This window comes from Schistocerca nitens, chromosome 8, assembly GCF_023898315.1.
Source record: "Schistocerca nitens isolate TAMUIC-IGC-003100 chromosome 8, iqSchNite1.1, whole genome shotgun sequence".
NCBI classification, from domain to species: domain Eukaryota; kingdom Metazoa; phylum Arthropoda; class Insecta; order Orthoptera; family Acrididae; genus Schistocerca; species Schistocerca nitens.
In genome coordinates, this window is record NC_064621.1 from 437,239,520 (window position 1) to 437,251,693 (window position 12,174).

The 12,174-nt window shown below is 41.4% G+C and overlaps 1 protein-coding gene across 1 annotated transcript in view; it reads left to right on the plus strand.

Moving 5' to 3' along the window:
• Positions 1 to 12,174, plus strand: part of LOC126199007 (endochitinase-like) — a 74,455-nt gene that overhangs the window by 55,818 nt on the left and 6,463 nt on the right. The window contains exons 7-9 of the mRNA XM_049935687.1: positions 1,825 to 2,022; positions 7,454 to 7,532; positions 9,359 to 9,570. Coding sequence (XP_049791644.1) covers positions 1,825 to 2,022; positions 7,454 to 7,532; positions 9,359 to 9,570 — 489 coding nt within the window. The remainder of the gene's footprint in view (positions 1 to 1,824; positions 2,023 to 7,453; positions 7,533 to 9,358; positions 9,571 to 12,174) is intronic.

Sequence of the window (12,174 nt, forward strand, 5' to 3'; positions counted from 1 at the left end):
TATTAAAAAACAAATCCTATTTAAAAAATACATTCGTAATAACAGACTATTATCTAGCGGATTATTAATGAAGAACATGAACAGCAAGAGACCCAACACACTTTTCTGGAGCATGCCTGAAGTCGATGATTCTTCGTCCAACATAACATGTTCCCTCCTCCCTACTAAAGAATCCTCAATCGAGTCATAAGTTTCGCTCGATACCCCATGAGTTCGTACTTTCGATAATAAGTTGAGGTGTGATACAGAATCGAATGCTTTTCAGATATCAAAAAACATTGAGTCCAACTGACTTCATTGCTGTCACGTGAGAAAAGCAGGGATTGAGTTCGCATGGCGAATGTTTCTGAAATCCACGCTGCTTGGAGGTCATTCTGTTCGAGATACGTCATTGCGTTTGAGCTCGTGATATATTATAAGATTTTAGAACATATGTATATCATCTTCCTCTTCCTTCACAAAAATGTTATCTTTGTTTCCGTTCTTTTCACTGAGGTGACGAGAGTCATGGGATAGCGACATGAACATATACAAAACTGATGGCCGTAGTATCGCGTACACAAGGTATCAAAGGGCAGTTAAAGGACTGAGATGTCATTTGTACTCAGCCGACTCATCTGAAAAAGTTTCCGACGAGATTGTGGCCGCACGATGGAAATTAATATACTTCAAACGCGGAATGGTAGTTGGAACTAGACACATGGGACTTTCCATTTCGGAAATGATTAGGAGTTCAGTATTCCAAGATCAGTAGTGTTAAGAGTGTACCGAGAATACCAAATGTCAACGTAACCTTCCACCAAAGACAACACAGTGGCCGACGGCCTTCACTTAATGACCAAGAGCAGCGGCATTTCCTTAGAGTTATCAGTGCTAATAGACAAGCAACACTGCTTGAAATAATAGCAGAAATCAATGTGGGACGTACGACGAACGTATCCGTTAGGACAGTGCGGCGAAATTAGGGGTTAATGGGCTCTGGCAGCAGACGACCGATGCGAGTGTCTTTGTTAAAAGCACGATATCGTTGCAGCGCCTCTCCTGGGCTCGTGACCATATCGGTTGGACCCTACACGACTGGAAAACCGGGACCTGATCAGATGAGTACCGATTTCAGTTGGCAAGAGCTGGTGATAGAGTTCGAGTGTAGCGAAGACCCCACAATGCACATGGACCCAGGCTGTCAACAAGGCACTGGGAAGCTGGTGATGGCCCCATAATGGTGTGGACTGACTGCGTCCTCTCGTCCAGCTGAACTACTCATTGGCTGGAAATGTTTATATTCGGCTACTTGGAGACCATTTGCAGCTATTCATGGACGTCATGTTTCCACACAACGAAGAAATTTTAATGGATGACGTTGCACCATGTCAGAACATTCTGGACAAGTCGTGCGAATGATTAGGCCACCCAGATCGCACGACATGAATCTTGTAGAACATTTAACGGAGTTAATTGAGAGGTCAGTTTGTGCACACAATCTTGCACCGGCAACAGTTTCGCAGTTATGAACGACTATAGAGGTAGCATGGCTCAATATTTCTGGAGGAGACTTCAGCGACTTGTTGAGTGCATGCCACGTTCAGTTGCTTCACAACGCTGGGCAAAAAGAGGACCGGCTTGATATTAGGAGATATCCCATGACTTGTGTCGCCTCAGTATATGTCAACTTCCTTTTCCTTCACACCGTGTTGTCTTCCAGTTTCTCTCCTCTGTATAGCCTCTCTGTGTATTCCTTCCACCTTTCAGCCTTTCCTTCTTAGCCAGTAATACACTATATTAGCTGTCCAGGAATGACGTGACGTCGCCGCCTGTGTTTTGCAGCACGACGGGCTGAAGCTGTGGCAGGACATGGGCTGCCCCGCGTACAAGCTGGTGGTGGGCGTGCCCTTCTATGGTCGCAGCTTCACGCTCAGCGCGGGCAACAAGGACTACAAGCTCGGCACGTACATCAACAAGGAGGCGGGCGGCGGCAAGCCGGGCAACTACACGCAGGCCAAGGGCTTCCTCGCCTACTACGAGGTGCGTACGCTACCTGTGCGCACAGGTCATCGCCTTGTCTCAACAAAGAGGATGTAGTAAGCGATGAGAAAATAGAATACTTTTCGTTAATCCATAAGAAAGTGAAGAAGACTGAAAAAATTATACGGATCCATGAGTAACTGAGCCATGGGCGTGGTTATATCGATTACTGTGTTTGAGGAAACTCTTTGCCTAGTGTTGCTTACGAGGAAAAGAGAGCAAGTCCCATAACCGGATTTCCCAGAAACTACGGTCGGTGAAAGAAGAGTCAAAATAAACAAATACGTGTCTCGGCTTGGCCATATATAGTCACCAATTTCTGGTAAAACGAGTTTTCGGGGTATTTTATTTGCCTTTTAGCGAGCGACTGGTTTAACAGGAGTGGTACAGTAGCTAGCGTCACGGCTCCATAATTTTGCGCCCTCTTTTCGAAACCTATTATTATTTTTCAATTTTCTAGGAATGACCGTAGAATATTACTACACGAATGTTTTCCAATGTTTATTGAAATAACGCTGTCCTTAATCGTATACTAATAGTACGTCTGGCGAATTAACTTAAACAAATAAATAAATGACAATTTATTTCAAATTGTTTTTGGTCGAATTCTTGTGTGTATCTTGATTCATAATCACTTGTAAGCACCAGTTTTCGATAAAGTAATCTGTTATGGGTGGTTTGACGCGAAATTTTTGCCAGCGCACGAAATCCTCAGCAATGTTAATGACGTGTCTTTCCCAAATGAGATTCATGCAAAGAAATGTCACTGTGGCACACCTGCCTTCTGGAGACGCTCGTGGTGTTCGGAATTTCTATGGTTCGAATGTTTCTACGTCCGGTATCATCCAAGGGAGAGCACGAAATCTTCCTGAAGAAAAAAAAAATCAATAAAATATAAGAATGACTATAATAACTGTATAATAATGAAGTATAAGGATATGAGTGTTTAAAACACTGCAACCCTTGAAAATACCACACACACACACACACACACACACACACACACACACACATATATATATATATATATATATATATATATATATATATATATATATATATATGACTGTTAAACCCAGTAGTAATTTTACAATTAATATGTCGCCCTTGTACCCCCTAAATTGATAACAAAAAATCGTGTAGTAACATTTTACGGACATGGGTAGATAAATGAAAAATAAGTATATAAAATAAATAAAAAGGATGATTGGGTTTTCAACAGAGGGTTCGTGGTATCGAGGTTTGTACCTCGTAACCGTGGTGATTGCTCATTGTATCTGTACGGCTCATGTTAATTTCGCGGGGCGAGCGTTCGCCTACTGGGTAGTTGCAACTTCACCCCAGCTATGCGGTGATGGGTCATATTCTGCATATTCTGGAATTGGACTTCAGGTATGTTCCTGCTGCCTTGACTGCAGGATGTGGCCACTTACGCTGTCCATGATTTGCGTCAGCCTGGAACAAAAACGAATGTGAGAAACTTTTTTGTGGGCATTGAGTGTTGGTCAAGATTGACGAGACGATACCCCTTCCCTGTGCAGTCATCTCTGAGAGTCGTTTGCTTTTTGACGTTAAAAAGATTCGAATCGTTGTACTGGCCGTGTATGGGCGATGCCTTTCTGTGGACCAGCGCCCTGTCGATAAGAACTGCTGTAAAGCAAGTACTTATTTGATTGTAAGAGGCTATCAGTTTTAGAAGGCGTGTGTGTTTTCTAAGTTCAACATCTTTGTATGTTGTTCCCTCACTTTAAATGACCTTTTATATTTTTTCTCTTACCAGATACTAGTGCATCAAATGGACTCAGTTGTACACCCTCGTGCTTCAGTTGTGACAGGGGGACAGCCTACTGATTTCGTGCACTTGGTGTCTACATTTAATTTGTATTTTCTGTGTACGTTTTAGGATTTGTCAAGCAACTGTCTGGAACGTCGGCCGCACTTCGAGCCGTTACGGCATTCGCCTAAATTGCGTGCTTGAGGTGCTAAGACTGCCTGGGATTTCGTTACTCATAAAAGTGCTTGGTGAACGCCTCGGTCTGCTTCACAGGCGTATACATTATTCTAAATATTCCGGTTTCTATGAATATGCAGTTCTATTTAGCTGCTTCACAGCCACATACGCAACGCTTTAAAACTGTAAAAATTGTCTCATCTTGTGAGATATAGTGGTGCAAAAATCTGCTTCAGTGGTTCAAATAGCTCTGAGCACTATGGGACTTAACTTCTGAGATCATCAGTCCCCTAGAACTTAGAACTACTTAAACCTAACTAACCTAAGGACATCACACACAACCATGCCCGAGGCAGGATTCGAACCTGCGACCGCAGCGGTCGCGCGGTTCCAGACCGTAGCGCCTAGAACCGGTCGGCCAACCCGGCCGGCTCTGCTTCAGTGACGTGTACATTATTTCACGTTTCTGCTTTCTCTGCCTGTACAAACTAGTGAGATAACAATTTCTTCTGCGTGTTTTTCAGCTGCGTATTTAAATTTTTTTTTCAAATTCTTGGTATTTACTGGTGCTTCTGTCTGTTCTGTATTCTGTCTGCTTCACAGACATGCATATATTATTTCTTGTGTCAGCTATTTGCTGATGTGTATTACAGAATCTCTCTGAATAAATGTATGATAAATTTTTAGCTATTTCGCAGAACCTAAAGCTTTGTTTTAAAACTTGGCCTATGTGGCGAGCAAATATTACTCGCTTTCAAATTTAAAAATCGCCCTCTGGGACAAATCAATGAACAATTTTACTTCATACATTTTATTTTCGCTCAGAACCTACTACTCGCAGATCATCGTTCCCTACAAGTTCAACGGTGGCGAGTGTGGTTCTGGTAGTAGCAATCAGTCGAGTAGCGCCACAGACTTCCTCCGTGGGGGAGTGGGCGGCGTGGCCGACTGTCATGCTGGGGCACCCGGCTTCAACTCCTGGTACTGCCAGACGTTTTTCTTTCGTGAGAGGACTAACATGGGGCGTACTCAGCCTCGTGAGGCCAACAGAGGAGCCAATCAACAGATTAGTAACGATTCCACGGTCAACAAATCCGACAATGTCCGGGAGTGTGCTGTCCACATGCTTTTCTATGCCACATCTGATGACGCCATTGGCGGAGGACGACACGGTGGTCGGTCAGGCGTGATTAGCCCGTCTAGGGCAGATCGCGTGCCTTTAATTTACAAATCACTGAACCGCAAACACTCTGATTTGCTTTTATTAGCACTACATATTTTCAGCTTGTTGTATGAAACTTTCAAAACTGGTATTGCAATGTAAAATTTAGATTGGAAGGAAGATGGATTTAGATTGGATTTGTCACTGTCGCTGTAATCCAATTGAACTGAAGGATAGAACTTGTAGACAGAGTAGTGTATCCTGTAAAATGAAATACTTACAGCATTTTTATAATCTTGCTTCCTTGGTGTGCCTCATCGGAATACTTGTTCAGCCTAACTTACGTTGGACAATAAAACAGTCTCCACTGTTTGTAGTCCATATCTCCTCATAATTTTTTTTTTGTTAAATGAAAAAACTTGCTGGAGTAAGCACAATAGTAGCAATGATAATGATTTAAATACGGGTAGTTTCTTACTGAAAGTGAATAACAACCAAACACTGTTAATTGTTTCGTTACTTAGAGAACAGCGCCCTTGTTGGTTCATCTTCAGATGGCTGTTCAGATTTATCTTACTCCATGAACACATAGCTGACCATAAAATGTTCCCCATTTCTAGCAATAGTGAATGTATCTTAGAGTTGTGGTACCTTCGAAATTCCTTCTGCATACTAAGAATAATGGTGAATGCTATTCTGGTTAGTGAGGTCAAAACAATAAGTAAAGAATGACCGGTAGTGCTATGGAATATAGTGGGACGCTACTGAGGGGACCGGGGGGTACTAAGGCGGAGGAGCAGCAGGCATGGCGGTAGAGGTGGGTCAGAGATCATCTACATCTACATCCATACTCCGCAAGCCACCTGACGGTGTGCGGCGGAGGGTACCTTGAGTACCTCTATCGGTTCTCCCTTCTATTCCAGTCTCGTATTGTTCGTGGAAAGAAGGATTGTCGGTATGCCTCTGTGTGGGCTCTAATCTCTCTGATTTTATCCTCATGGTCTCTTCGCGAGATATACGTAGGAGGGAGCAATATACTGCTTGACTCCTCGGTATGTTCTCGAAACTTCAACAAAAGCCCGTACCGAGCTACTGAGCGTCTCTCTTCCAGAGTCTTCCACTGGACTTTATGTATCATCTCCGTAACGCTTTAGCGATTACTAAATGATCCTGTAACGAAGCGCGCTGCTCTCCGTTGGATCTTCTCTATCTCTTCTATCAACACTAACTGGTACGGATCCCACGCTGCTGAGCAGTATTCAAGCAGTTGGCGAACAAGTGTACTGTAACCTACTTCCTTTGTTTTCTGATTGCAGTTCCTTAGGATTCTTCCAATGAATCTCAGTCTGGCATCTGCTTTACCGACGACCAACTTTATATGATCATTCCATTTTAAATCACTCCTAATGCGTACTCCCAGATAAGTTATGGAATTAACTGCTTCCAGTTGCTGACCTGCTACATTGTAGCTAAATGATAAGGGATCTTTCTTTCTATGTATTCGCAGCACATTACACTTGTCTACACTGAGATTCAATTGCCATTCCCTGCACCATGCATCAATTCGCTGCAGATCCTCCTGCATTTCAGTAGAATTTTCCATTGTTACAACCTCTCGATATACCACAGCATCATCCGCAAAAAGCCTCAGTGAACTTCCGATGTCTTCCACAAGGTCATTTATGTATATTGTGAATAACAACGGTCCTACGACACTCCCCTGCGGCACACCTGAAATCACTCTTACTTCGGAAGACTTCTCTCCATTGAGAATGACATGGTGCGTTCTGTTATCTAGGAACTCTTCAATCCAATCACACAATTGGTCTGATAGTCCATTTGCTCTTACTTTGTTCATTAAACGACTGTGGGGAACTGTATCGAACGCCTTGCGGAAGTCAAGAAACACGGCATCTACGTGGGAACCCGTGTCTATGGCTGGGTTTCACACGATCGTGTTTTTCGAAACCCATGCTGATTCCTACAGAGCAGATTCCTAGTCTCCAGACAAGTCATTATACTCGAACATAATACGTGTTCCAAAATTCATGTGGGAGAGGCAGGAATAGTGTGGGGAGGACCTAGGAACACTCAGACAGGAGCAGTCTAACTGTCTCTGGATGAAATTTAATGACACAGTCTAGCATCAGGATCTATACTAAATGACGGATACAAAAATAACAAGCTTACGAAAGAGTATAACGGGTGTAATTGGTGATGAGAAGCAATTTTTTTGTTTTATAAATTTAGTGATAATTCTTACTTCTCTGAAGGGACTCAGATAGTTGTTAATTCAGTGATGTGTTTGCGGCTTACAGATATGTCTCGAGATCCAAGAAGTGGGTGGATGGACGGAGAAATGGGATGAAGCTGGAAAGGTTCCATATGCATACAAAGGTAAGCTCAGATTCTATACCAAGCAAGTGGAATGCTCAAGTCTTACCCAAATCTTAATCCCGATTTTTACATTTACCAGTTCAATGTTTGCGTCAAAATTCAGTATCAGCTCAGCGACCGCCTAAAAATCGTGCATCGAAATATCCAGTTGTCCCTTTCCTCAACTGGAGGGTTCGAACACGCACAATAGTTTTCCTACACCTGGGAAACCATACATTGATTAATTGACACAGGGAAGAAGGCACTGTGAGACCTTCGTCCGAACGTACTCACGATTCATAACAGAATTAATGTCTTTAAAATAAAGAAAGTGTTAAATTTAATATTGTTCATTTCGCACGTGAGGTGGACGGTTGTTACGTTTACACAGTGATAAAAGTAGCATTCAGCCGTAATTGTGTGTAGGACATAAATTATGGTTGAATACTAACAATTATTACTGTATTGAAAATGTGTTTCAAAAACCTGAGAACACTTTAAAAATTTTATTGTAACCGAATGATTAGAATTACAAAGTCACAATATAATTTGAAAGAGTAAGCTTCTAAGTTTTTTTCAACAACAATCAATTCACATACACTCCATGTGGGAACCATGTGTATTCCTACGAACGTCGATGAGATAATCGAACTCTTTCCACACACGGGCCAACATGTCTTCCGAGATTGTGGCTGTTGATTGTTCAGTTCTCCCTTTCAATCTCACAACATGAAGCAAACTATCTCTTTTTCATAACCCCATAAAAAGAAATCACAAGAGGTAATATTAGGTGCCTAAGAGGCCGTTTTAGCGCTCACTGTTCTGTGCTCCACCAAGAGCAATCGAACGATTTGGTAGCACTATGTTCAGATAGGCCGTAACATCATGCTGGAAATGTGGGGTGCACCACCTAACTGAAGGACGAAGTTCTCTGATTCTGTTTGCAACAAGGGCAGTAACCAGTTCCTGAAGTAAGCACTCCCCAGTATAGTTTGTTCTTCAAAGGAGAAAGGCCCATAAAATTTCTTGTAAGACATGGCACAAAAAACATTGATCTTCGGAAAATCTCGCTCGTGCTCAAAAATTTTATGCGGGTTTTCTGTTCCCCAATTCCAACAATTGTGTCTGTGAACTTTCCCATTTTTATGAAATTTTGCCACGTCCGATTAACTATCGAATTCACAAAACCATCGTCTCCAATCTGCAATGCACAGCAAAACGTGAATCATTGGCGTTCGTCTATAGGATATATCTTTTTCACTAACCGTAGTCTGTACGGTTTCGTGTTTAATGTTTTAAAAAAGACACGCCTCCAGTCGTTGTTGACATTTCCGACTCAATTGAAGCTCTGTGCAGAGATTTTGCCGGATTCCTTGTGAATACTTCTCTCACTGGTTCAGTGTCATTTGCATTCATACCTGGCCCACTACTTCTCTTCTTGTCACAGAAACATCCAGCTTCAACAAACTTCACATGCCAGCCGTAGATTGCCTTTCTCGTTTCTGCTGCTTTCACGTACTTCGCCCTAAATTTTCGTTGGACATCCGATGCACTCTTTGTTTTTGTCAAATTGTAGCAGGCAGAAAACCTTCTCAACTCCAAAAAGCGCCGTATTGAATGTGACGCCACCTAGCGACCATACTCGTACATGGAACTACACATCAAACCTGTAATGAGAAGAAAACCTTACAGGTTTACTCTTTCAGATTATGTATATTGTTACTTTGTAAACTGCCACAAAACATTTTTAAAGTGACTCTTGAAACATCTGCCGCTATATAGATTAGGATTTATTAGGATTTGCATGGGCTGCGAGACACTGACTTTATGTTACTCCCTGGTCGCAGGTACTCAGTGGGTGGGCTTCGAGAATCCAAAGAGTGTACAGATCAAGATGGACTTCATCAAGGCGAAGGGCTACGGTGGCGCCATGACGTGGGCTATCGATATGGACGACTTCCGCGGAGTATGTGGCCCAAAGGACGCCCTCATCTCCGTCATGTACAACAACATGAAGGACTACATCGTGCCGGACATTCAGTACTCCACCACCAAGAGGGTGAGTAGCGAGGCCACTACCGAAAAGTAGTTCAACTTTTTATATGAGTCTGCAGGCTTACAAGGCGTTCTCATTGAAGGTAGAATTTGGTGGGTGATCACAAACCGTCATTTTACGCGTCAAAGTTCTTCTTCAGAAGTAGACGTCTTGATCCCACTATTGTAATATTCGTAAGGAGTCTTCTGATGTTCCCAGCTTGTTGCAACTAGGGACATCAAAAGACTCCTGAAAAATATCCGGCCGGCCGATGTGGCCGTGCGGTTAAAAGGCGCTTCAGTCTGGAACCGCGTGACCGCTACGGTCGCAGGTTCGAATCCTGCCTCGGGCATGGATGTGTGTGATGTCCTTAGGTTAGTTAGGTTTAATTAGTTCTAAGTTCTAGGCGACTGATGACCTCAGAAGTTAAGTCGCATAGTGCTCAGAGCCATTTGAACCATTTGAGCCAGCCAAAAATATCCAAGCAGAGGGTTAGAAACGCCGAATATTGAAGAAGTTGTTTGATGAGACTTGATTACCCAGACGATTTTATTTTAAATTAATTATATTTTTCCCTACAACTGTGCATAATAATATTGTAGCAGCAATAGGATCCCACTGGATCATAGGAAGAAAAAAACCTGAAGGAATAAAACACTTTAGAGTCTTCAGAACCAGAGTAGGTTTTACTATCATATTTCCACACAAATTTAAATCAATAAATTAATGTACAGGAGACGCATCAAAAATTTCTTAAAGACCAGAAATACAACTGAAACAGGTTATGTACAATCTTAAAAAGATCAGTCACTAATTGCTTACAGCCCCCAGCGAAAATTTTCTACATTTTTCAATGAAAAACTAAAACATTTTACAGAATAATAACATTTTTACATAAGGATTGAGAATAACTTTGACTTTTGGAACTACTAAGTTCATTTTAGAAAATGTTTTGCCTTTTAGTTCTTTATAGATTTTCATGGGAGCGTAATGTGGAGTCCGACTATCTGTTTGTGAGGAAGTGACAAGAGTCTCTCTTTGTAAATATGTTGCAAATATTGAAAATTGTTTCCTGCAACGAAATCTGCATTTTTTATGAAGAGAAACAATTAATAATGGAATACAAGTATGCAAAATATTTAGCTTTCCATACAGTGGTCACTACACATATTTTTCATAGCTTTTTTGTAGTGACAGAACTCTATTTAGACTGCCTGCTACCTCCAAACAGTAATTCTATGCCCTACAATAGATACAAAATATCTATGGTAGTGCACTGAAAGTATTCTTGTCAGTAACCAAATACAGTATTGTCACTGCAGATGCAACCTTGTTTGATTTATTTGCCAGGGAGTGTGAATGTATGTGGACCATGATAGATATTTACTTCCCAAACGTAATCCCAAAAGTCTGACAGAATTACTTTCGTTAAGAGTCTAATTTTTACAAGTAATTTCTACTTTATTTGAATAAGACTTCAGAATTTCACACACCCCGTTAGTTGAATCTTTGTCGCGTTTAATTTCAATCAGTTTGGATCAGACGAACATTCTACTTTGTGTGGCATATGCCTGATACTTGAAATAATTTGTTCTGTTGTTTCATGTGTGATTTCAGATGTGTCATCTGAAAACAAAACTGAGTACAAATTTATATTTGGGGATTAGTTATTTATATAAAATAATGCCAACATTGGGGTTCGCTACAAAATTATTCTCTAGTCTATGAACCAATTACCTGATGTAACAACTGGCCATTGCTTTCTCTCTCTCTCTCTCTCTCTAGGGGACTGATGACCATAGCTGTTAAGTCCCATAGTGCTCAGAGCCATTTGAACCATTTGAATCTCTCTCTCTCTCTGTTTGTCTGAGCCACATAAAAACATTACCTCTGATTTTGTATCTTTCCGATTACAGAACAGAACGGAGTAGTATGCGCTATCACGGAAAACCCTCGTTTCCTTCCGGGACTTGTCCCATGTTAAATTATTTATTTTCTACAAATTTAGTGATGGTACATACTGTGCTGTTATCTTTCTGAAGACAATTCATTTTGATGCGAGCATATTATATTTTTGTGTGAAATTCCGAATTTGAATTGCTACAATTTTTCAAGTACAGTTGGTATGATTGCGAAGAGACCGGATGAATGTTTCCTAGCATTAGCTTTCACGCTTTCTTCTGCAAGAGTTTTACCTCAACTTATCTTAGAGCATCTGGAAATCGTTCTTCTTTCGGTGATTGATAAATTATTGCAGATCAAAACATCACTATATCAACACAAGATAACGAGCTAATTATAGTTTTGTGCGAGTATTACGCCCAAACCTGCTATAAGGATCACATGTACGTTGAGATGTTAGGTACTAGTACAGTGTAGTAAATCTCATGTAAAAACATAATGAGAAGAGAAACTTAAATATGTGTGTGTACGTCTACACGTCTGAAGATGGGCAGAACATGCTCGAAACTTCCAGCGTTATGTAAGTTAAACACGAAATAAAAGTAAATGCAACTGGTAGCAGTCTGTCAAAATTATTTCACGCTGTCAGTCTCTAGACTTCGCTACTACAGCACAGTTAGTTACACAGGTCGACAAATGTTGACTTTTTGTCTGTGGTTTCCACGA